At 43.2% G+C, this 26,842-nt stretch overlaps 1 protein-coding gene across 3 annotated transcripts; it reads right to left on the bottom strand.

Annotated features, from left to right (window-relative positions):
• Positions 1-428: 428 nt before the first annotated feature.
• On the bottom strand, positions 429-24,913 carry LOC131251104 (presenilin-like protein At1g08700). Of its 3 annotated transcripts, none has more exons than XM_058251613.1 (2): positions 23,314-24,913; positions 429-650 (listed from the first exon to the last, which is right to left on the bottom strand). In XM_058251613.1, exons 1-2 carry the CDS (start codon positions 24,688-24,690, stop codon positions 477-479), a joined length of 1,551 nt encoding a protein of 516 aa, XP_058107596.1. In that variant the 5' UTR covers positions 24,691-24,913; the 3' UTR covers positions 429-476. The 3 variants fall into 3 exon arrangements, with proteins under 3 accessions (XP_058107596.1, XP_058107597.1, XP_058107598.1); XM_058251614.1 differs by lacking the exon at positions 429-650 and adding an exon at positions 19,983-20,084 and having other exon boundaries at positions 23,314-24,912; XM_058251615.1 differs by lacking the exon at positions 429-650 and having other exon boundaries at positions 23,123-24,911.
• Positions 24,914-26,842: the final 1,929 nt, after the last annotated feature.

Below are 26,842 nucleotides of genomic sequence, written 5' to 3'. Positions count from 1 at the left end.
AGGACCATGAGAAAAAAAAATTTGTGATTTTCAAGGTTTCTCCTCTTGGTAGAGTTCCCAAAAATATCATGAAAGCTCTCTTTCCTTCAAACATGACCCATTTTCAAGTCTTTGGAAACTCCATGAAGTCAGAAATTTAAAAAACAAATGACTTATCTCCACTCCTGAAATGGCCAAATGCAGCCGTAAGCAACTCAATGAGCTTTGAGGTTTGTGCGAAAACCGTGAAATAAATGTCAATACTCAAAAACAATGGCAATACAATCCACTTCAATACAAGGTTCATGCCCTGCTAATCACAAGCTGGAGAGAGGTGAGTCTTAGCCAACATTAGAAAAATGCCATAGAGGCAGAAAACAGTATGGCAAATGTTCGAGTTTAATTCGCTTTCAATCCTAAAATAAAATAAAATCACAAAAGAAAACAGAAACACAAAAAGAATTGAGGAAAGAAAGGTCGGGTTTATATGGATTGGACTAGGAAAAAAACAAGTGAAAAAACAATGTGTGCACATATATAAACATGTAGGCATTGTATAAAATTTCAGTAAAAACAGTTTGGGGGTGTTTGGGTGCCCACTGGGAGTGAGTTTTAACGCAATTTTCTCTTGACAGGCATCGACACCAGTCCCACTCAGGTCTCCAATAACCCTGAAAATTTCAGAAGTGTGTTTTCTGTGATGCTGAGTTTGATGAACAGTACGGATTCTCAAACACATGGCACATGTGAACATGGTATGTAAGAGATGGTCAATTCCGCCTGATTAAGAAGCTAACCTCATTTTAAAAATGGCAGCTTTCCGATAATTGCCAGTCCTGGCAGATTGAATGAGAAACGAAAAAACAGGTAGCATCCAAACACACTGATCTCTAACACATAATCACCATTGACTAAAATGAGATGAACTCATTCTTAGGCATCTACCAAACAATGTATTAGACTTCCTATTTGCATGTGCATGAGTGGTAATGTACATAGAAAATCAAATAATAGTATCATATTCATTCATTCTCTCAAATCCTTTCTTTCCAAATAAGCCTTATTTGAATTGATCCATCTCCACTAAAATTTCCCAAGTTCCACTCAATTCTATGAATGGATAACCACAGTCAATCCCCCTCACCCCCACCCCCTCCTAAAAAAATGAGTTCTTTTGCCAATCTTCTAAAATATACGAGTTTTTCTACTTCTAACTTTTTACTTTTTTGTTCTTTTGTTTTTTTAACAGAGTTTTGAGAGCTATGTTCTCAGCATTCAGCACTCCTAGAGCAACATGGACCTAGAGCTATCAACAGGTTAGGTCCTGGAGTACCTGTACCGGGTTAATCAGGATCAGGTCTTGCCAGGTCCAGACCTTGTTTTTGCAGACCCAGACCCAGTAAAACTGGGTCAAACCATTGACAGCCTACATGGATCACCCTCATAAACATGTAAACAGCGTACCATAACCAATGGGACCACATTTAATTGGAGTTGCAGCCACCAAAACTAACCTTCACAGTCCAACCAGAGGTTGCAAAAAATCCCCCCACAAATGTTCGTCCAACTCATAGGAAAAATCTCCATAAAGCATTGACTGGCACTGGCCCCTCACCCTCAGAATACATTTTCCAATCAATAAGTCCGCAATCATGGCCTGACTGAACAGTTTGTTTCCCCCTCTGCTCCACTATTGCTGAAGGCAAATTGGTGGGTGAACCCAATTCCCTCAAACACACCCATACATGGATATTGGAAGCATCCCTCAAACACACCCATACATTCTCTCATGCTTCTTCAAAGTCGTAAAACAGCCAGTTTCAAGATCTCAGCAGAAGATGATTCCAAGATTACTTTTGCTTTGTCTGTTTCCTTCTCCTAGCCCAGGAATCATAGAAAAGGGTCACCACCACCACCACTAACCCTTTCTCCCAACAATTAGGTGTCTGCTTTTGAATTGTACATTGGAGAAAATCCAGGCTTTAGAACCGGTCACGGCAGTGGCTCACATCCACACTACCACAGTCATTAATTTAAACATACGATATAATGGAGAATTCCTCATGAAATTATATTTTCTCAAACATTGCCTTGACTTTTAAAGGTGCCAAACATGCTTCTTGAGGGTGAAATGACCAAGATACCATCTATTTTTTTTCCTAAAAAGTGGAGGCAAGCATTGGGGGACCCACATGGTGCGTGAGTGACATCCAACCCTTACAGCAGGTGCATCCACCACCATGATGATCAAACAAACAAAAAATCAGCCTATCGAATTATTAGGTGGTCCACACCATTAAAACAAAGTACACCCAAAAACCTCTGAATTCACGTCAGGCCAACATGGCAATAGGATCAGCCTGATTTTTGTTCGTCCAATCATCATGATGGGGTCCACCTGTTGGACAGTCATACATGCACACCTTCTGTCCCCACAACACCCAACTTCACTTTTCAGCAAAAAAGATAAGGCCATTTCAGTCATTTCACTTCCCAAGAAGCGTGCACGCACGCACGACGCACACCTCCTGTCCCCACAACGCCCGACTTCACTTTTCAGCAAAAAAGATAAATGGCATTTCAGTCATTTCACTTCCCAGGAAGCACGCGCGCGCGCATGCATGCACGCACGACGCACGCACGCACACGCACACACACACACACACAGAAAGATGTTTTTCCATCTCAAATGAGTTGTGGGCCCCAGTCCTCACTCTGATGTGTTCATGAATCCACTCCAACCATCATGCACACCATCCCTCATTTGATCATTTCCTTAAAAATAAATGCTAATTAAGGGCCAGTCTACTTGGTATGGCTATGATTTTTTAAGATGTTCTTGAATTTGTTGACTTCAAATTCTATTTTGCCTGAATTTATGATGAGAAAGTATGTTAAAGATGAACCTTTTTTTTTTTACCATGAAGCTGTGCAGGGTAGCTCTCATTTGTGGAAATGGATGTTGGATCTTGAGGACGTGCTCAATGATCAAACGATAGGCAAATTGGTGCCGGAAATATATCCTTCTGGTTTGATAAATGGTGGTGACAGACCTCTTATGGAATGCATTTTTGTCCCTGTGCTTCGGCCATTGGATACTTGTGTTTTCGATATTCTTGGTAATAAAGGTCAGTGGAATATGGAATTTATTATTATTATTATTTCTTCTGAAGTTTCTGATTTCTTCTCTTTCAGGTGAAATTGTTCAGTACATTGTGTACTCTGATGTTTTTCTTTCTAATCAGCCGGATAAGCTTATATGGCAAAAAGAAAAGAAGAAGAAGGTGATTTCTTGCTTTCTTCGGCTTGGGAAGTTATCAGACACCATGTCCAACTCAATTCCATATGGTCTTGGACTTGGCATCCTTTGGCACCTCTTAAGAGTTTTTCTCCTTCTTCTTGGTTTTCTATTTCTTTTTCTTTTGTGTATGTGGAAAGAGCTCAGGAATTGTTTCCAGTGGACAGTCGAGTTAAATCTTTGGGTACTTCCATGGCTTCCAAGTGTCTATGCTACCTCTCTTTTTCTCATTAGAAGGCCTGGATCACCTCTTTGTCAATGGTGAGTTGACGATTTCCTGGTGGTCTCATTTCAGTCCTCTTTTAAGATCTCATGCATGGCCGATCAGTCTCTTTTACATTGTGAGGATTGGCACTTGGAGGCTGGTTCATCTAATCAATGTGAATGTTGCATCTCTGTTATCTCAAGCCTGACTGTCAGGGAATCTGGAAAGAGCAGAACAAGAGGCCTCATGAGTCCTCTTCCTCTCCCATGTGTGTTTTAGTTAGGAAGATTGTCGTTTCTTGCCATTATTTGTCTCATTGGCTGGAGTTTAAATCAGAATGTGGATTTAAGGATAAATTATCTTTGGATATTTTCTCTTCCTCTTTGTCGCATTACAATGAAGAATTTTAGGCCTATCAATTTGATTGGCAGCCCATACAAGATCCTAGCGAAGGTGTTGAGTTAGAGGTTATGGGGAGTTCTGTCCAAAATCATCTCCACATATTAGAGTGCTTTTGTTTTGGGGAGGCAGATCTTGGATAGCTCGCTCATTGCTCACGAATGTATTGACTACTATTTGAAAGATGGGTTGAAGGGTATTATTTGCAAACTAGACTTGGAGAAAGCGTATGATCATGTGTATTGGGCCTTTTTGGATTACTTGCTGGGGAGGATGGGTTTCAGTTTATCGTGGAGGAAGTGGATTGTTGGTTGTGTTTTGTATGCTAAATTCTCCATCTTGCTGAATGGGTCATCTTGCTGAATGGGTCTCCATTTGGGTTTTTATATCTGCTCGTGGCCTTGGAGAAGGAGACCCTCCGTCCCCCTTCCTCTTTGCTATCATCACCGAAGCCTTGAGCAGGTTACTATGAAGGGGTCAACTTGTGGGCCTCTTTTCAGGGTTCTCCTTGAGAAGTTTCCCATAGCCTATATCTCACTTGCAATTTGTTGATGATACTATCCTCTTTTGTAATGCTGCAGATTCCGTGGTTGCACACGTGAGATTGATCATCGGTTAGTTTGAGGTAAATTCGGGACTTGATGTAAATGTTAGTAAATTAGAGATTCTGGGTATCCATACCTTTCCTGAAGATCTGGTTGCCGTTGTTGATATTTTCGGGTGTCAGGTTGGTTCCTTTCCCTCTACATATTTAGGTTCACCCTTGTGCTTGGGGAAGCCTCCGAAGAGTCTATGGGATGAGGTTATAGAACGAATGGATCGGTAACTTAATCCTTGGAAAGATAAGCTACTTTCTTCGGGAGGCAGATTAGCCTTAATTAAAATTTCCTTGTCGGGTCTACCTCTTTACTACTTATTTCGTTGCCCAAAGTCTGTGCTTCATAGAAATGATGCAAGACATGAAATTTAAATATGGTATGCAAGATTTCAGACTTAGATCATACTAATTCAGAAACAATAACATAAAAATTCCACATCCCACACAAAAGTCCAAACATTCAATCAAGGGGAATCTGTGCGGGTCCAGGCCTACACAGGTTAGGACTGGATCAGTAAAATTATGGACCAAACGATGCTCAAAGGGAAATAGGAATCATCCACACATGCACAGTAACCAGTCCCTAATCCAAGGGATTCACCAATTCCAATTCAGAGAATCCTAGGGTGAGAAAAAGGGATAGAAATTGGGGATTTAGGGCAATCTAGAGTTAGGGTTTACGAAAAACAAGTATGAGAGAGTAAAAGAGGAAGGAAACCTAAACCAGAGGACAGCCTTTGCGTGCGGACAACGGTTGGGGCCTGACACACATGCGCTGGTGGCCGGCCGCATGTGTATGGGGCCCACGTACCCAAAAATTGCCCTCTTGGGGTTGGTCGGCCAGGCTTGGGCTTCAAAACCCCAAACTGGCGCGTTGATCCGAGCTACGGGCTGTGCGTGGTGTTTCGTTTTGAAGTTTCAGCCCTCCTGCAGGGCCAGATTCTGAAAACTGGTTGTAAGGAGAAGATCTGCTGCAAAAACTGATGGATTCAAGGCGGGGATGACTGTAGAAGGTGAGAAGTATGGATGACAGGCGATAGGGGCGGATTGGGATAGATGTGGCTTCGCACCATGGTAGTTAGCCTTTCGATGAAGGGAGGGCTTTGCACCCAATTGGATTTTTCCACAACTCAGGAACTCAGAGTAGAAAAAAACGCAGGATTTTTTATTTTTTATTTATTAATCTTCAATGAATCAAAAGAATTACAAGGGGTGCCTATTTATAAGAAAACCCTATACCCAAAAACTCACGCCATGTGCGCAACCTATTACTTGGCGATGAAGTAAACCAAAATAAAAACCAATCAAAGAAATCTAAAGCGTTTATGATGTTCTAAATAACATAAATAAGCAAAACCTAAAATATGAACTTAATCCAACTAGTGGGCCCTGATCATGAGATCTCATGATGAGTTTTACTTGACTATCGGGTCCACTCCAATTAACCAAAACACCGTCTTCTAACTAGGAGGCCCTCCCTAGACATCGTCATCGATCCACATCGACAGTGGGGCCCTCCTCCTCCTCACGTACATACGTAGGGGGCGGCGTGCGTGCGCGTGTGTGCGTGATGTCTCCATCAATTTGTCCAATTTGATGTAGGACAATTAATCACTTGCTCTAAAAGCTCGAACTGTTAAAGTATGACGAATAAATCCCTATATCTCATAGCCCAGGCCCCACATCTCATCGTTAGGACCTCCGCCGAACCCCCTTCATGGGCCCCAAATCACATGGGCCGCCCACCCTGAGTGTGTCCCCGCATCCCACGGGCTACCCCACTCGAGCACAGTGTGAAATGCCCCTGCATTAATTGTCTTACATCAAATTAATTTCAGAGCGGGAGGTCTCGTTTTCGAGACTCCTCACCAGGGGTGATTAATGTAGGGGCATTTTCACATTAGGCTTGAGTGAGGTCGCCTGTTGGATCATCCCTGGTGAGGAGTCTCGAACACGAGACCTCCCGCTCTGATACCAATTTGATGCAGGACAATTAACCACTTGCTCTAAAAGCTCAAACTGTTAAAGTATGACGAATTAATCCCTATATCTCATAGCCCAGACCCCACATCTCATGGGTTAGGACTTCGGCCGAACCCCCTTCGTGGGCCCCAAATCACATAGGCCGCCCACCCCGAGTGTGTCCCCGCATCCCACGGGCTACCCCACTTGAGCTCGGTGTGAAATGCACATAAATCACCCTTAGTAAGAAGTCTCGAACACAAGACCTCCCCAGTGGGCCCCGAATCGCATGGGTTACCCACCCCAAGCGTGCCCTTGCATCCAACACGCGACCCCACTCAAGCCCAGTGTGAAAATGCCCTTACATTAAGAAATGATAAGTTAAGGAGGGACTTCTTATGGGAAGGAGGATGCTCTAAAGGGAAATTCCATCTCCTCAAGTGGTCTAAAGTTTGAAAGCCTTATGACCAAGGAGGAGTTGGCATCAACAATCTGGAGTTGGTTAATATCTCTTGCTCGGTAAATGGGCATGGAGGTTTGGGGTAGAGACATTGATCTTGTGGAGACGAATCCTAGTAGCAAAGTATGGTCTTTCTCCCATGGGTTGGTCGATTAAGATGTCCTCCTCTTATCAATTCTCTTTCCTTTGGAAGGGTATTTCTATGGTGGCCCCAAAGATGGAGAGTTGGGCCTTTGTTTTAGGAGACGGAGCTTGCATCCACTTTTGGGACGACCTATGGCTAGGGAAGTCCCCTCTCCAAACTTAGTTCCCGGCTCTTGTTGCTGTTTGCGGATTGGCCACTATCTCGATGGCCTGTTGCTGGTCTAATGAGGGAGCTTGGTTCCCTCCCTATCATAGAAACTTGAGCAACATCGAATCCAAAGAGTTTATGTCCCTATTGTCTTGTTTATAGGACATGATCTCGTCTCTGGGTGTTGTTGATTCCATGAGCAATAGTTTGGGAAGTCATGTGTCTTCACCGTTAGAGGGTTGTATTGAAGGTTGGCTCAAAACTTGCGGTCCGAGTACATCTCGCATACATAAGTCGTTTAACATTATGGAGTGCCTTTGAAGGTGGTGGCATTTGCCTAGTTGATAGGAAGGAATAGAATTTTGACTATCGCAAACCTACAAAAGTGTAATATGATCCTTCTGAACGCTTGCATTCTGTTTGCAGGCAAAGGAGAACATCGATTGTCTCTTCTTGCACGGTAGTTTTTTGAGGATTATTTGGTCTGGGATCTTCAGCAAAGCGAGCATCTCTTGGGTTGTGTCAGGCTCGATCGAAGGTTTCTTTAGAGCTTGGCACGAGGATAGTGGGGGTTGCTTAGATAATTGCAAGTGGAGATTGGCTCTTACAACGGTCCTGTGGGCTATCTGGATTGAAAGAAATAATTGGATGTTTAATAATTCTACTCAGGAAGCTGGGGTTGTCCTTAGGAGGACTTCTTTTAGTATGGTTGAATGGTCTACTTAGTTTTCGGGTTGCCCCTTCTGTCCCTTGGGTGCTGATAGGGTTGGGCTTTGGGTTTTCCTTTCCTCTTGTAGCTTTCTTTTTATATTCTGGTTTGTTTTGATCTTTGGGTGGTGGGGTATGGTTTGTATAGCTTTTCTTTTCCCTTCTGTTTCTGATGTAGGACATGAAAATTAAATATGATATGCGAGATTTCAGGCTTAAAATTACGTTAGTTTAGAAACAATTACACAAATTCCATATCCCACATGAAAGTCCAAACATTCAATTAAGGGAAATCTATGCGGGTCCAGGCCTACACATGATAGGGTTGGATCAATAAAAATTATAAAACAAACAATACTCAAAGATAAGAAATAATCATCCACGCATGTATAGTAATCAGTCCCTAATCCAAGGGATTCAGAAATTCCAATTCGGGGAACCCTAGGGTAAGAAAATTGGCAAATAACTTAGGGAAAACGTAATCTAGGGCTAGGATTCATGAAAAACGGCTATGAGAAGATAAAAGAGAATAAAAACCTGAGCCAAAAGACGATCCCGCATGTGGATAACAACAATGGCCAGACGGGCGTGCGTGTGCACGATGTCCTCATCAATTCTCCCCGGCTGCGAAGATTTCGCCACTGGCGAAATAAAACTCCTGAATCGCTCTAGGATGTCGGGATCAAGTCTCTGAAGCTCCTCCTCAGTGAGCCACGTGCTGTCTGAAGCTGGGCGTGACTTCCATTTAACTAGATATTTCTGAAACCCGCCATCCAACGTGGAAATTATCTCATGGTCCAGGATATCCTCTATTTCCTCTCTGGGTGTGTGAAGGCTAGGTATGGGATGCAGAGGCTGGGATGAAAGGTTGGGAAGAGGCCATGGATCAAAGGGTAAGGTTGGGGCATCAGGATGGGTGGGCGAAGGGCCAGACAAAGTATCAGTGGGTCCCTGAAAAGCAACTAGATCCTCCACATTGAATGTGGAAGATCTACTTCATACGCATTGAGACCGTTTCGCTTTATAATTTTGAAGGGCCCAGCGCTACGCGCGTGTAACTTATGAACGGCCCCTGGAGGGTACCGCTCGGGCCTGATGCGGACCATCACAGAGTCTCCAATATTGAACTCTTTGAAACGTCTATGTAGGTCTATAGAAAATTTGTAATACTTATTACTAGTAGTGATCTTTCGCCTGATTTCTTGATACAATGAATGTATGTGATGTACAAAAGACTCTGCAGACTCTGATGGCTTATGGGACTGACATGGGGATAAGATCAATAGGCTTCCTACGCTTATAACCAGCGACGACTTCAAAAGAACTTAGACTTGTGGACCTATTGACAGAACTATTATATGCAAACTCGGCTATGGGTAGTACGACGTCCCATGTCCTGGTATGCTCCGCCATTAAACATCAAAGTAAACTCCCTAGGCTCCTATTAACCACCTCAGTCTGGCCATCGGTCTGAGGGTGGTAGGCAGAAGAAAACTGGAGCCTAATATTCATCATGTGCCACAGTGTCTTCCAAAAGTAACTCATGAATCTCACGTTACGGTCAGACACTATGGTTTTTGGTAATCCATGCAGTTTGACAACCTCACTAAAGAACAGCTTGGCAACATGTGAGGCGTCGGAGGTCTTAGAACAAGGAATGAAGTGGGCTATTTTAGAGAAACGGTCCACGACAATAAATATGGAGTCATGCTTTCGAATAGTCTTAGAAAGTCCAAGCACGAAGTCCATACTGATGTCCTGCCAATGGATGAATGAGACTGGCAAAGGTGTATATAATCCTGTATTCTGTTTCCTCTGTTTTGTCAGTTGACAAGTACGACATTGCCATATAATTTTGGCCACGTCCCACTTGAGGCTTGGCCAATAAAATCTATCCTCCACTAGGGCAATGGTCTTGTCACGACCGAAATGACCCGCGATCTCCCCTGAATGTAACTCAGAGACAAGAAAATCACGAAGGGAGGTGCATGGTATACACAAGCGGTTACTCCTAAACAAATATCCGTCCAAAATCAAATACTCACTGTTAGCTCCTGACGGACTCTCTAATAAAAACGTATACACAACCCCAAAATCTGGACACTCAGAATACTCTTCTTTGATGTGCTTAAGACCCGTAACTTCAACGCTCATGGAGTTGAGTAGTGCGACTCGACGACTCAACGCGTCGGCAGGTTTATTCTCTACACCGGCCTTGTGCTTAAACACAAAAGTGTACTCTTGAAGGAATTGAACCCACTTAGCGTGCCTGGGGCTTAATTTCTTCTGAGAGTTCAAGTATCTTAAGGCCCCGTGATCTGAGAACAAGACGAATTCTTGCGGTAACAGGTAATGTCGCCAATGGCGTAGTGATTGCACTACCGCGTAGAATTCCTTGTCATAAGTGGAATATCTTTACTTCGCCTCATTCGGTTTCTCACTAAAAAAGGCGACAGGGTGCCTTTCCTGGCTAAGTACTCCTCCTATGTCGACTCCTGACGCGTCGCATGCGACTTCAAAAGCTTTTGAAAAATTGGAAGTCGCATGACTGGAGCTTCGGTCATCTTGACTTTTATCTCCTTGAAGGCCTTCGAGGCGGCCTTTGTCCATTGAAACTCTCCCTTTTTTATGCAGTCCGTGATGGGAGCCACAATGGAATTGAAACCTCGAATGAACCGCCTATAAAAAGTGGCTAAGCCATGAAAGCAGCGCACCTTATGAATATTGCGGGGTTCAGGCCAATTAACGATGGCCTTGACCTTCTCGGGATCCGCCGATACGCCCTCAGCTGACACAATAAAACCTAAGAAGATCACACTACTAGACAAGAACGCGCACTTCTTTACGTTGGCGTACAACTTCTCGGCCCTAAGGATCCCACAAACCTGCCTCAAATGGTTGAGGTGTTGCTCCTTAGTTATGATATAAATCAAGATATCATCAAAGTATACGACCAGGAACTTCCCCATGAACAGTCTCAACACTTGGGTCATCACACGCATGAAAGTGCTTGGAGCATTAGTTAACCCAAAAGGCATAACTAGCCACTCATATAGCCCATCTTTTGTCTTGAAGGCCGTCTTCCACTCATCACCAGGGCGTATACGGATTTGGTGATACCCACTTTTGAGGTCGATTTTTGAGAAAATAGTAGTATTGGCCATCATATCTAGCATGTCATCAAAACGCGGTATGGGAAACCGATACTTGACTGTGATTTTGTTGATGGCCCTACTATCAACACACATCCTCCATGTGCCATCCTTCTTAGGTGTAAGAAGGGCGAGCACGGCACACGGACTCATGCTCTCTCGAATGAAACCCTTCTCTAGGAGTTCATCAATCTGCCTCTTCAACTCAGTGTGCTCCTTCGGGTTCATTCTGTAATGAGGGAGGTTTGGTAGAGTTGCCCCAGGGATTAAATCAATGGCATGCTGTATATCCCTCATAAGAGGAAGCTCATTCGGTAAATCATCAGGAAAGACATCACGAAACTCATGTACTACCTGAATGGCCTCAGTGGGTAACTCTACACTAGTCTCTGGTACACTCTCCCTAGCCACAAGGGTGTATATCATTGAATCCACCTCCGTCTCTCGCTCAAAGTCTTTGGCATTCAAAATATGGAGCGGTTTGGACTTAGACTTTGATTCCTTCACTTCTTTTGGGCCGCTCACACCACTCTGTGTGGTGAACTCTTTTCCAGTTGTATTCTTGGGCGGCAGAGGATTTAGCTTGACCTTCTTGCCCTCAAACCAGAATGTACACACATTTAAACGACCAAATATGGTCACATCCATTTCATAGAGCCACGGCCTACCCAGAATGATATGGCCCACATCCATAGGAACAACATCACACCAAATTGTCTTTATAAGATCCGAATTGAATAGGGACAAGACAGCGGTGCGAGACTGGAATGGATGTTTCATCAACCTAGGAGACTCTATAGAGCTGAGGATGGGCTTCCAGCTTCAAGCCCAAACGACTCACAGTGCTAGTCGATGCCACGTTGGCACAACTACCACTATCCACGATCATCTTACAGCTCTTTTCCCCACATTTTGCATAAGTGTAGAAGATCGTGTTGCGGCGCCAGTCATCAATGTTCTTGGCTTGAGCCAGGGCGCAACGCACAATTGCGAGGGTCACAGACTCTTGTGCTCCCTCTTCTTCATCACTAGGGGTTCCGACTGGCTCATATTCCTCCTCCTCACTATCTCTCTGGGGGCACTACTTCTACTTGCCCATCAATAAGGAGTACTTTAGTGCCCTCTCTCGTGCCGCACTGATGAGCAAAATGACCAAACCCCTGACACCTAAAACACCTAGTGGCCCCACTTCCACATGAACTAGACCCGATAATCTCTTTACCCTTATCATCCTTAGATCTGGGCTGAACATTAGGGGAAGGTTTGTTTTGGAATCCCGTGTTAGGTCTAGCCCCAGAGGGGTTGGCCTTAGCACCAGATTCGCGAAAGTCAAACTGCCTTCCCCACAGATGCTTTAAGGTATTGCTCGACATCTAACACTACTTGGTACAACTGTTCGATAGTGTCTGTCTTTGGCAAGCAATTCTCTCCTAATGTCAAGACGGAGGCCTGTTTTAAAACGAGCAAGGGTGAGCACAGGGTCCTCATCAACCTCACAGCGGGTCAAGTACTCTTCGAATTTCTTAATATAGTCAGCAATACTCATGGAACTCTGTTAAAGAGACTGTCACTCCTCAATCAACCGCAGGCGATAAGGGTACTTCTCTTTCAGCGTTTCTTTCATTTCTCCTCAATGGATTATTGGGAGTTCCCTCGTTCTTTCTTTTTTTTACTCAACCGTCGCCCAAAACTTCTTTGCTTGACCCACAAACTTCATCTTGGCGAATCGGACTCGTCAAGCATCCGACATATCATACCACTCAAAATAAGGTCAACCAATCTAAAAAAGCTCTAGGGTCTAAGTGGCCATCAAAAGTAGGGGTATCTACTCTAACTCCCTTGAGGAGTTGCGCATCTGGGTCATATTGGTCATGATGTCCCTCACGGGGTGGGTGCACAGGTGCGCGCCCATGACCAACTCCTTGGCCACCTCCATTCTTTGGTCTAACCACCTGACCACCTGCCTGAGAATGGACATCTTCCCCAATGGTGGGGTTTGCCCTGAGGGAGGCCTCTATTTGAGTAACGCGATCATCAAATTGGTTAAGGCGTTAATCTATGCGTTGTTCCAAGCACTTAGACATAGACTCAACTTGCTGGGCTAACTGGATTATTGATTCTTGTAGTTGCTCCATGTTTAGAGTGGGGTGCAAACCAAAACCGCGACCCGTACGTGTGGGCATACACAGGCTAACTCAATCCTAAGGACCTGCTATGGCAACTATATGTGTCTAAAAAACTAAATGACCCTACGAGACTCTATATGAAGGAGACTACACACCGTTACTAAAATTCAGCTATATATGATGGACTGAATGCATGAAGGACTCAAACAAACTAAACCCTAAATATGTGTTGAATTCCCCTACAAGAACCCTAGGCTTTGATACCAAATTTGATGCAGGACATGAAAAGTAAATATGATATGCGAGATTTCAGGCTTAAGATCACGTTAGTTCAGAAATAATTACACAAATTCTATATCCCACATGAAAGTCCAAACATTCAATTAAGGGGAATCTATGCGGGTCCAGGCCTACACATGATAGGGCTGGATCAATAAAAATTATGAACCAAACAATACTCAAAGATAAGAAATAATCATCCACACATGCATAGTAATCAGTCCCTAATCCAAGGGATTTAGAAATTCCAATTAGGGGAACCCTAGGATAAGAAAATTGGCAAATAACTTAGGGAAAACGTAATTTAAGGCTAGGATTCATGAAAAATGGCTATGAGAGGATAAAAGAGGATAAAAACCTGAGCCAAAAGACGATCCCGCATGTGGATAACAACAATGGTCAGACGGGCGTGCGTGTGATCCCGGCCACACGTGTGTGGGTCCACTATTCAGAAAAAGGCCACCTTGGCCCTGGTCGGCTAGGGATGGTCTCCAAAACTCCCAAATCTCAGCTTGATCCGATGTACGGTTTGTGCGTGGTGCTCCGCCGAAGTTTCAGCTCACCTGCGGGCCGAAATCTGGAAATCTGTTGTAATGAAGAAATTTGATGCAACAAAAGAACGAATTCGAAGTACGGATGGTGGGGGAGATAGAAAAGAAGATGATGGAGGATGGGGGTGAATCGGGATCGATGTGGCTTCGCACCACGGTAGTTAGCCCCTCGAAAAGGGAGGGCTTCGCACCCACTTTTGAATTCTTCCACAACTCACGAAGAGAGTAGAAAAATAAAGCAGAATTTTTTTTATTAACTTCAATGAATCAAAAGAACTACAAGGGGTGCCTATTTATAGGGAAAATCTTATACCCCAAAATTCGCACCATGTGCGTAACCTATTACTTGGTGATGAAGTAAACTAAAAAACCAAATAGAAAAATCTAAAGCGTTCACAATGTTCTAAATAATAACAATAAACAAAACCTAAAATATGAAATCAATCCGACGAGTGGGCCACGATCATGAGATCCCATGATGGGCTTTTCTTGACTATCGGGCCCACTTTTCTGAACCAAAACTTGTCTTCTAGCTAGGAGGCCCTCCCTGGACGTCGTCATCGAGCCAGATCGATGGTGGGGTCTTTCTGCGTATGTACGTGCGTAGGGGTGGTGGTGTGCGGGCGTGCGTGTGCACTACGTCCTCATCAGTTTCTTCCTGGCTCAGCCTTAATAATATTCGTTTCATCAAAAAAAGAAACATGTAACACTTCATCTCTTCTAGTGCCCTTCCGAAGACAAGTGCGCGATGTTCGGTATAATACCTATAACCAGATCCTACATGAACCGTACACCTCCGGTACCTTCCGCGAGTCGTTCGACGTTTTCGGCGGGACCTAAATCGAGCGTGCATATATGCATATGAGAGAACGGAATTCTGAGAACCCGAAACTTATGTCAACGTAGCCGCGCCATCGCTACGTACCCAATGGTACCACTTGCGCATCTAGGTGTGCACCCAAATTCGAGTTATTGTGAGAAGAACAGGTAATGTCCATGTGCGCAAGGAGCCTTAAAACCCCTCTAACAGTGCCCTAATTCTGTCATTTTTCTAAAAAAAATCCATGAGCTAATGAAGTCTCTTAATCAAGTCTTAATTGTACCATAATGTGGCCCTAAGCTAGCTTAACGTATCATTATTAGCTTTAATAAAGGGAATTGTCACTTTTTCATAAAAGTCAATGTGTCTCCTTAAAATAAGGAGAGAGAGAGAGAGAGAGAGAGAGAGAGAGAGAGAGTCATCTCACATTTTTTAGATAATGGTTAAGTCTTAATAAGTCATGCTTAAGAGCCATAATCCATGTATTAGATGGTGTAAAGATGACTTTATTTAATTTAATAAAGTACTAGGAACTAAAAGTCAACAAAACCCATTAAATTAAGGGAATCTTGCAAACATTTATTTTCTAAAAACACTTACGCCTAATCTAAGTATCATTAAGACTATATAAGTATGCTTAATTAGCTAAAAACAATGGTAAAGTACATATGCCAAAGTCAACCATCTATTCCTAGATTGAAGGGGGGTCAACTATTGTCCCCTGCTTTTTTAATAAAAGCATATTGTATATGATTAGGGAGTCATTAAGCTCCTTAAACCAAGTTTTAGAGAGACAAATCACCCTTGAATCAAGGAGATACTTCCGCCTATGCCTTAATTTAAAGCATCTCCCTAATTACCCATTTTCTCTATAAATAGCCCTTTCCTAACCAAAATTTGGGCATATAAGTGCCCAAATTCCAGCCCTAACTGAGAGAGAGAGAGAGAGAGAGAGAGAGAGAGAGAGAGAGAGAGAGAGGTGGATCATCCATTAAGGAGATCCAAGCCATCCAATCCCTAGATTGAGGTGAGTACACCCTTCGTGCCATCCAAACCGTTGTAAACTCACTGTGATGTTTATTTGCAATCCAACCTATTGGTAGCCCACTTGGAAGTGGATCCCATTGGATTATACGAGTTTTATCAACACCATCTATCATGTGAGGACCACATTAATGTCTGTACGTGATGACCAGCCACTTTGTCAAACTATGAAAGGGGCCTAGGCCCAATAATGAGATAGATCCAAAGCAAACAGTGCATGTGATTGTGATAATTATGGATGATGGTGATGGTGTTGATGATTATGGATTAGTAGAGGCATGTGATATGATGCCTCAAACATGTTGATGTTGATGATACTCATGCATCATTGAATAATGGTATATGCATATGTGCCATAATACATCCATCCATGCGTAAGATATGTCCTTTGCAGTTGGGTCACATGATCGTGGATTGATATAGTTGATAGTGGCATATGATTATATATGGATTCTTTAGCCTAAGGGCTAAGCAAACCCTAGAGTTATGGCATAACGTGCATACTACATGCACCTGGATGTATACCTTAGCATAATTGCGTGAATTCATGCATGATCATAACATACTTGATGATGTTACTACCATAATCAACATGAATTGGATCTTGGTGATGAAATGTGTATCCATGATGATGACTTGGATTATCCCTAAAAAGGAATGAGACACTGGAAGTGCGAAATAGTAGGGGTAGATAGAAATTCCTTGGGTTGAGAGTCCCTAAACCTTGATGTTACTTAGGAATGCCTCACTGTTGGGCCAAGTGGACACATGGCTCATGGATTTGACTCCTACTAACTAGGTCAGGTTGAGAAGAGGTGGGGCCAATTTGTTGAATGGCTGAGGTGCAAATAGGGATCGGTATGACCCGCCGATGAGGAGAAGCATGAACGGACGTCTACTATTGGCATGCCGAGTGGAAGTCTTACGACACCACCGCATGATTGGTATGCGAGGTCGATTACTGGTGCCCAGTGTGCATGGGTGTCGACCATGGTGTTTCTTGAGATTATACAGTTGCCATGATAAGTTATAACAGTATGATGATGATGTGGCTACGGACATGTGTGATACAGTAATGGTTGTGGTAACAGAGATGTGGTAGCATGACATGGTGGTGCTGACGGCATTGATTCGAATCATGATCATGATGCATATGCATATGCATTGCATTGGCATCGGCATTGGCATCATACCTTATTATTACACACATATTGTCATAAATGATTCCTTCAAAGCATATTTGTCTTGCTTGCATGTAGGAGTAGGACACACCACATACATGTGTGTACTCACTGGTCTTTAAAAGCTCATACCTTTATATATATATATATATATATAGTACCAGAAATAGTAGCAGCAAATGATACCTACTGTGTGACTTTTAGGATAGTACCAGAAACAAGAGTAGCAGATGATACCTACCGTGTGACTTTTAGACATTACGCTTTCGACTCATTTGACGATTATTTATTGTTGGGGAATAGTTGTCGTGTAAGTATATTATATATTGAGAATTGATTATTTTGCTTATGTTGTAAATGTCAATCTTTATGCTTGATATCTATTAGCGAAGGAAAAAAAAAAAAAAACTGACCCTAAAATTTATAGTCGGCTGCCGAGCTCGGAACTTGGTGTACGAGTGCCGGGTGCCGAACTCGGAGTTTGACACGTCACAAGCCAGGTCTGGCCACCATGGATCGGTTGCGTAGGAGGCCGGGTTTGGGGTGTGACAAAGGGATGGAGGGTATACTCACCTCAATCTAGAGATTGGATGGGTTTGATCTCCTTAATGGATGGTCCACTGCCACACTCTCTCAGTTAGGGTTGGAATTTAGGCACTTATGCGCCCAAATTTTGCTTAGGGGAGGACTATTTATAAAGGAAATGGGTAATTAGGAAGACAGTTCTAGATTAAGGAATATGTAAAAGTACATCCTCGATTCAAGGGTGATTTGTGTCACTAAAACTTTGTTTAAAGGGCTGAATGACTCCCTAATCATACATAAGATTAGTGTTATCATGTTCGGTCGCATATGCGCATATATATATATATATATATATATATATATATATATATATATATATATGCACTGATCACATATGCGGTGATAGCATATGTGATCGCGTACATTGGACATGCAAGAATATGCAGTTGCATATGCGACATGCGATCACATATGTGCCCAATGGTCAGAAATTTGATCATTTGGAATTTAATTAATTTATTTATTTGCATAATCTGGACTTTTTGCCTATAAAAAGGCATTCGAGTCCCCTCTATTTGCAAGTTACATTTACTTAAACTCTCCTCTACTCTCATACTTTCAAATCTCTGATTCTCCCTTACATTCTCCATCTTTCAACTCTCAAGTTTCAAGTCTCCAAGGCCCAAGTCTCTTAGCTAGTTCTGGAATTTGGATACTTATGTGCACAAATTTTTGTTAAGGGAGGGCGATTTATAGAGAAAATGGGTAATTAGGGAAAAGACTTCTAGATTAAGGCATAGGTGGAAGCACCTCCTTGGTTCAAGGGTGATCTGTCTCACTAAAACTTGGTTCAAGGAGCTTAATGACTCCCTAATCATATACAACGTGCTTTTATAGAAAAGGTAGTTGACTTTGGTATATGTACTTTATTAGCCTTAATCTAACCATTGTTTTGGGCAAATTAGCATACTTATATGGTCTTAATGATACTTAGATTAGATGTAAGTGTTTTTAGAAAATGTGAGTTGACAAGATCCCTTTATTTAATGGATTTTGTTGACTTTTAATTCCTACTACTTTATTAAATTAAATAAAGTCATCTTTACACTATCTAAAACATGAATCAAGGCTTTTAAACATGACTTATTAAGACTTAACCATTTTCTAGAAAATGTGAGATGACACTCTCTCCTTATTTCAAGGAGAAGCATTGACTTTTATGAAAAAATGACTATTCCCTTTATTAAGGCTAATAATGATAGGTTAAGCTAGCTTAGGGCCACATTAAAACTTGATTAAAGGACTTCATCAGCTCATGATTTTTATACAAAATAGATGGAATTGGAGCACTATTGGAGGGTTTTAAGGCTCCCTGCGCACATGGATGTTACCCGTTCTTCTCACGATAAGTCGGGTTTAGATGCACACCTTGATGGGCGAGGGGGTACCATTGGATTCGTAACAACGATGCGGTCGTGTTGATGTAGGTTTCCGGCTCTCGGGGTTTTGTTATCTTAGATGCGTACATGCACGCTTGATTCGGGTCCTGTTGGAAACTTCGGACAACCTGCGGAAGATACCGAAGGTGTATAGTTCAGGTAGGATCGGGTTATGAGTATTACACCAAACATCGTGCACATGCACTTGGAAGGGCACTAGAAGGGACGGGGCATTATAGAAGAAGGGTAAGGCTGTCTGTTGGATGGTGTAGTCGAGGTGGCAGTGGAGTGTTACACGACTCAAGTGGTTGGTATTTGCTAGATTTTGCTTATTATTATGGAGTGAACTGTACAAACATAGTACTTGAGCCTGAGGTCAAGGTTAACTTGCTACGAAATTTCAAAATTTTCTCATCTTGCGAGCTTCCATGTTCAACTAAGAAGACATTGTCCAGAGATTATCTTAGGCTTCCTTCTCTTCATATTAAGTAGAGATGCTTGCTTAGTACATTTTTGTTTCTTTGGTTCGGATAGCTCTTCCTCTTAGGCCGTGTTGATTATTTTTCTTCCTTTAATAAAAATACATGCAGTTGCTCCTACCTTTCAATTAAGGAAAAAGGAATATGGTATGACTAAATGTGCAACTGGGTAGGTTGGGTCAGGTTGAGGGTCAACATGGACCTGACTTGAACTCAAGGACCCAGGAAGAACAAATTCCAACCCATGGTGCCCAGCCCAATTCCACCATTCTCAACCTCACCCAAATATATGTGATTATTCCCAATCCGCTCACGACTTGGGTTGCGTCAATTGGGTTCAGGTTGACCTGAACCCAAGTTGCAACCCTAGATATGACACCAGTTGGTATTTGCTAGTGAAGGAACGAGATGACAGTTTTTATTTGCTATTAAAGATAGAGATATTTAACAATAACTAATGCTTGTGTTTGGAAAAAAAATTGGCAATTCGACATCCAACACTATTTCCAGCGCACCTTCTTGAAGCTGCAGATATAGTGGATGTGGGAAAGATCGAGGGTGTGCCCCATGCATTTTTGTTTGTCAAACTGCCAAAAAGCCATTGAGATTAGTTCTTGACTTCTTGCAAGGGAATAGAGTGTAATGGGAATCAAGCCGAATGAGCACTCTGCCTAACGGGAATTTTGAAAATCCCAAATGCATTCTAAATCAAATTACACAACGATACATAACTTCGCATTAAGTGACTATGTTTGGATGTATGAGTGAATTCAATTGTGAACAGTCAGCTTAACCAAGAGGAAATGACAGAAGTTAAGATGATTCCAGATATTCATAATGAGGAATTATCCCTCAAATTGCAGATATCTCTCTAAGACCAACTCGAAAACGTAAGGGCTTGTTTGGCAGTGTGGATTTTAAATCTAGTGGAATCAAGTGGAATTTGCAACCTGCGGAATTGAGTGGATTTTGCAAATCAGCTTTGAGGTGGGAAATGCAAAGAGGGCGCTTTTGAGAGATTTCAATTCCTTTCAAATCCAAATCCCTCAAAATCCTTGTTACTGAATGACCAAAAAGAAAAGAAAAGCAAATCCCAACAAATCCCTCCAATTCCATGTTGTCAAACAAGCCATAATTGTAATTTGCATACGCATCCAAACACACCCAAATAGAAATTGAATTAAGTAAATCCAAAGGATTGGATTTGAATACGATTCTGGATGGATACTTGGATTGGTGAAATTCTGCTGAAAGACAGATTTCCCACCATCTTTCGTCTGGCCGCAAACCGAAATAGCTCTATAGTTAAGAACTACTCTATTCAAGCAGGCAAGGTGGTATGGAACATTCAAAGCAGAAGAAACCTGGAGGACTGGGAGATTACTGAATTTGTGGAGCTCATGGAATGCATTCAGCCTAGGGGTGCACACGGTTCGGTTTGGTCCGGTTTTGGGGTGAAACTGGAACCGAACCGTTCCCTACGGTTCTAGGATTTTTGGAACCGGAACCGGACCGTTAGCACCCTAGAACCGATCCGGAACCGGAAAACCAGTTCGGTTCCACGGTTTTGGGCTTTTTAAAGCCCAGCCCAATTGCACTTTTTTAACAATACTACTAAAATCTCTTCGTGTTACCCATCTGAGTTCTTCAATGGCTTGATATTTTGGGTGTCCATTCATCTTGGTTGAGCAAATCTGATGAATGAAACAGATGGCATATACAACATATGGTGGGCCCCGCACAATCTAGAGAAGTTTTAATACTGTCAGTCCCCATCTCAACTATTCTACGGTGTGATCTGCTTTTGTCTCGGGTTAGCCTCATTCTTGGGATAGGGCGTCAACTAAGGGGCACACCTGATGAACGGAGTAGATTTGGGCCTCACATCAAGGTGGGTCCCACACACTCTGTCTAATAATTTTAGTCTGCAAACCTTGCATAGTTGTCGGCCTCAAGGAAGTAGGTTTTGAAATTTTCTAAAAAAAAGGTATGATTTTGGCAAATGGCGATTATATCACCCTTGGTTGTATTGCATAGTACTTGATGTTTGAGTCCACACAGGTGGGACCCATGGTTAGATGATCAAGAAAGTTGGTAGATTGGGCCCCACCAACCCCTGTTGGTGGGCCAGTCCCTAATACATCCCGCCACACAACCAACATGCCAGTGTGTGCAATATCTAAGCCGTGCATAAGGTGGACCCTACCATGAAGATGACCCAGACACCCAGTGCTAAATGGCTGGCGGGAGATGATAAGTTAGAGCCATAAGTGGAAGAGCCATCTCCCCATAGTACACGTGGCAAGTAATTCAATATACAATACATCAGATGATCGTAGCCATCGAATTAGTGGCCACCAAAATGACAGCCAAAAACAAAAACAGTTATCAGGATGAAAATAATGAAAAATGATGGACAATATTTTCCAATAGGTGTGAGGTTTGTAGCATAAGCCATGCGTGAGATGGACGGACCTGATTGATACAACACCTTGCCAGGCATAATTAGGAGACATGGGTCTACCCTACATTTCCATTGGCAGGCTAGTCCAGGGACCATCAAGGGACGGCGAGAGAGAGAGAGAGTGTCGATCTGCTGCAAGTGCGGTCGGACCGTCAAGGGTGAACTTTAGGGTTTTTTTATTTTTTATTTTTAAAGGAATGCTCGGATCTATGGTTCGGATCTACAGTTCATGGCACGGTTCGGTTCAACGGTTCGGATCTATGGTTCGGTTTAACGGTTTGGATCGGTTCTACAGGGCCCTAAACCGGAACCGAACCGTAACCAATGGTTTTGGGATTTTTGGAACCGGAACCGGACCGTTAGCATCCTGGAACCGGACCAAACCGGACCGATCCAATGGTTTCAGTCTGGTTACACGGATCCAACGGTTCGATGTGCACCCCTAATTCAGCCTGTTCTTCCTAATTAAAAGCGTGAGGATATCATCATCTGGAAGGTAGACAAATCGTCTGTCTTCTCAGTTAGATCGTTCTTCAAACAAATATCGACCCCCAATGGTGACTCCTCCCCTCAGAACCATCACTTCATATGGAACTATTCTGTTCCTACTAAGTTACACGTATTCGGGTGGTTGGCTAGAAACAACAGAATTCTCACTATGGATAACCTTTGGAAAAGAGGAATGATTCTTCCTAATGTCTGCATATGCTGCCTGTCCTCTGAAGAAACAGCGGACCATTTGCTGATCCATTGCCCGTTCGCCTACTCCATTTGGACTGAGATTCTCTCTTCTTTCAAGATCAGTTGGTGCTTTCCTAGAAATGCAGACTTGCTTCTAAAGGCATGGCATGGCGTTAGAATGGACAAACCAAAATCTCGGGTCTGGCAGATGGCAATTTTGGCCACCTGGTGGGCTGTTTGGACTGAAAGAAATAACTGCTGCTTTCGGAATGAATCGAAGCCTTATCACTTAGTCTCCTTCTTTGTTAAATGTTTAATTGCTGAATGGGCTTCCCATATGGATGGGTGTAATGTCGATCTTAGCTTTCTTAAGGCCTAATTGGTTCTGCTATCTCAGCAGCTCCTTTTCTGTAGTTTTTTTCCCCCTTGAATTCAAGTTATCTTTCAAAAAAAAAAAAAAAAAACACACGACAGATTGGATGCATCCTAATTTTCAAATTCAGATATCTTGAATTTCAACAGGATCATACAAACCAAAAAACAAAAACAACATGGGAAACAATCTCATTATATGCACAGCTTGTATCATTGGAAGCAATTGAAATTCTATTTAGTAAGCATGTTCCTCATCAGGACAAAACAAATTATAAAAAAATCAGTTAGAACATCACCAAGTTCGTTGATGCCCCGACAACAAATGGTTCCATCATCAGTCGTGTCAAGAAATAGAACAGCACACCCAATGCAATCGAGATGGGGAGCGCTGGCAATGCACGGCGGCATACTGACAGCAGAATCAAGGTGCACCCAAGCCCTGATATGATTGCCAGGTAACAAGCGTACACAGTCATCAGATCATACATTGCCGCCCTACCCACAAGCACGCTGTAGAAAACAAAGTCCCCGAGACCGAGTTTAATGCCACGAGTCATCTCCACCCCGCCATCATCTGCAGTAGCAATGAGTGGTGCCACTTCGTCCTCAATGGTCCCGGTCATGGATTCCTCATTGATCGAATGATCGGAATCTTCAGCCCTTGCCAACCGTCGACCGTCAGCATTGTCCACGTTACTGGAGCTAGGGACCAAAGGCCATGTCTCATCGTCTTCTATTTTTACCGCCGAATAATCAGAATGATTCCTATCACCAACATTCGTCCGTGGCATGGGCTGAAGCTCAACAGACACTATCTCTGAAGCCCCACGAATCAAAAGACCTGGTTGCCAACCTGATGACGGCTCACCTCCTCCAACAGTATGAGAAGGCCCGGGGGACCCACCGACCACAATACCTGAAAGCGGAAACAATTCTGCCCCCACCCCTGATGACGACCCCCTGCTGCGCCCCACACTCCGAGAAACGGTGGGCCGGGCCTCATAAATGAGAGCCGGGAGTTCTTCCTCCCTACTCGACGCCAACTCAACAAGGATCTTCAACGGCCCGCCTGGCGCTAGGACAGCCACCAGATCATAAACCGCCAGTGCCACCAGAAGCACCCACGTCGTCCATTCGGGCAGCTTCGTAAACCATGCTGCGACGATAATTCCCAACGAAACCATGTATCCCTGCCTAACAATGATCGGGAACCCGGTTGAGAAAACCGACAGAACCCCAACAGCGGTGAAGTTGAAGAGGAGAAGAAAACACGTAATCGCATCGATGGGGAACGAGAACCGTCGGATGACGGAGAGGAAGATGGCCCCACCCATGGAAGCAAAGACGAAGAAGGCAGAGAAGCGCATGTAGTGTTTGAGGAAAGAGGTGAAATTGTAGTAGTAGAGGAGAACTAGCAGGAAGGTGACGAGAGAGATGAGGGCGATGAATGCAGCGGCATTGAGGAGCGCGCCCTGGAGCTTCTGGGACAGGGAATCGGACGGTGATTCGAGGTAGATGAGAGTGGCAGCGGTGCGGATGGGGGCCGAGGTGGGGCCAGCTGAGGGGGGATGGACGGCTGAGATTAGGGCGACGACGAGGAGCATGCAGAGGGAGACGGGGGAGATGATCGGGAGGAGCTCAGCGCCGACGGAGGAGAGGATGCTGGGTTCCATGGAGGTGTATTTTGGGGATTTTGCTTGTGGTGGGAGAGGGTAGTTTGGGGAATTTCGTTTGGGAAGGTGGAGGGTGTGGGATGGGATAGAGTGGTGGTCGGTGGAGGGTTACTTTGGGGAATTTTGAGTTGGGAAGGAGAATGGTAGAGGGGTGGTTTGGGAATTTTTGCTGAACGGTGGAAGGGTTTGGGGAAAATGCAGAGAGGGGGTTAGTTTGGGAAGTTTGTGGGGGACGGAAGAGGTTAGTATGGGAACTTTCAGGGAGCGAAGGAGGGGAGTGGATTAGGTGCTGCCCCGGACTCACCCGGCACGGTGCAGTCCTGAATGTGAGTCCCACCTTGTTGCATGTATTTTATATCAACACCGTCCATCCGTTTTTAAGGATCATTTTAGAGTATGAGACAAAAAGTTAAGAGGACCACATTATAGGAAAAAGTGGATATTGAATGACCGCCATTAAAATCTTCCTAGCGCCCAATTTAACATTTATTTTCCATCCAACCTATTGATATGGTAACACAGACCTGGATGATTGGTAAAAACAAATATCAGCATGATCCAAAACTTTCGTGTACATAATAAGTTTTTAACGGTGAATCACCACTGTTACAAGTGGTGTGGTCCAACTGAGATTTCGATCTACTTCGGTTTTGTGAATATACAATAAAATAAGTTATAACAATGGATGAACGGCATGGATATACAATCAATGTATTAAGGTGGGTCACACGGTCAGGGCCGTACCGTGTTGGGTGAGGCTAGAGCAGTACCTAATCCGCTCGCAGTGGTGCTGTTTGGGAGTTGACGAAGGCTGATGGGAAGTTATTTGATACTCTGTCACCCTATGACGCTTGATACGCAGGCGTTCAAAAATTGTACATAGGCCATAAATCAACTCAAAGTAAACACTGTCGGTAAATGATAGTTCCCAAATTAGATTTTTTGAATAGCTTAACCTCTCATCCTTGGCCACCTATTTGTTGAAACAAGGCCATTGGATTTGAAAGTTGATCAGATTGAGGGCCCACCATGGTTTGTGTTCCATCCATGCTGTCCATTTATTTTTTCAGATCATGTTAAGGGCACAGTCCCATAAATAAAGCAAATCCAGATCTCAAGTGGACCCAATATAGAAAATATTGATAATCGAATGCCCACCATTAAAACATTATTTGCAACCATTTAATATTTATTTGTTTGTCATCCAATCTTATGTCAAATATCAAATTGATCCAAAACTTTTATAGCCTTCAAAAGGTTTAATAGTAGATGTTCAATCACCACGGTTGATTGTGGTGGGTCCCCTTGAAATTTTGATATATATATATATATATATAATATTAACACCCACACTGCCACACACTCATACCGTAGTGTAGTGTGATTTCACCACCTATGGGTACTCGAACCCTCAACCAGGTTTTAAAACTCCAGAGAGTCTACCACCTGAGTAATAGCAAGGACCCCATTTCGGTCTATACCATTTATAAGCTAATGCCCTAAATTAAGTTAGCAAGATTGCTTAACGGTATAGATAAAACAAATACATCATTACGAGGCCCACGGTATTGACCAGAACTAAGCCTGTGTGTATAAAATTAATTTAAATTAAACGGTCCAAATTGTGGCCCCAATTTAGATAGTAAACGGTCCAAATTAAACGGTTCAAAAGTATTTTCTAAGGGCCCGCGTGCCTTTCATTACACTCCGCCGGAGCATGAAGGTTTTATCCTCTGGAAGAGCATCTAATGACCCACATCTTACACATCGTACACCGCTTCTCATTTCCGACAAGTGGGGCCCATGGTTTTGTAATCCAAGCCGTTGGTCTACTGAACCATGACTTTGATGGACTACGTCCCCAAACTCTCCTCGACGTAACAATCTCAGCCATTTGTTTTAACGACCTGAAAATAATTTTGGTCCCTGAGATCAACGGTGGGAGCATCAGATCCTGGTATGGACCATGGACGGAGGGAACTTGAATGTGGTTGTAAATGACATTCGTAGACATCAATCATGGCCGTCCAGATTGTGGATCACTGCCAATATCCACATGAACTTACAGTTAAACACACAACTTTACATTTTTCTCATGTACGTAGCCCATACAAGTTTTACATCAGGCTTACCTTTTGCATGTACGGTGTAA

This window comes from Magnolia sinica, chromosome 7 (genome assembly GCF_029962835.1).
Source record: "Magnolia sinica isolate HGM2019 chromosome 7, MsV1, whole genome shotgun sequence".
NCBI classification, from domain to species: Eukaryota; Viridiplantae; Streptophyta; class Magnoliopsida; order Magnoliales; family Magnoliaceae; genus Magnolia; species Magnolia sinica.
The sequence above is the reverse complement of the archived record's forward strand: the minus strand, read 5'-3'. Positions and strand labels throughout refer to the sequence as shown.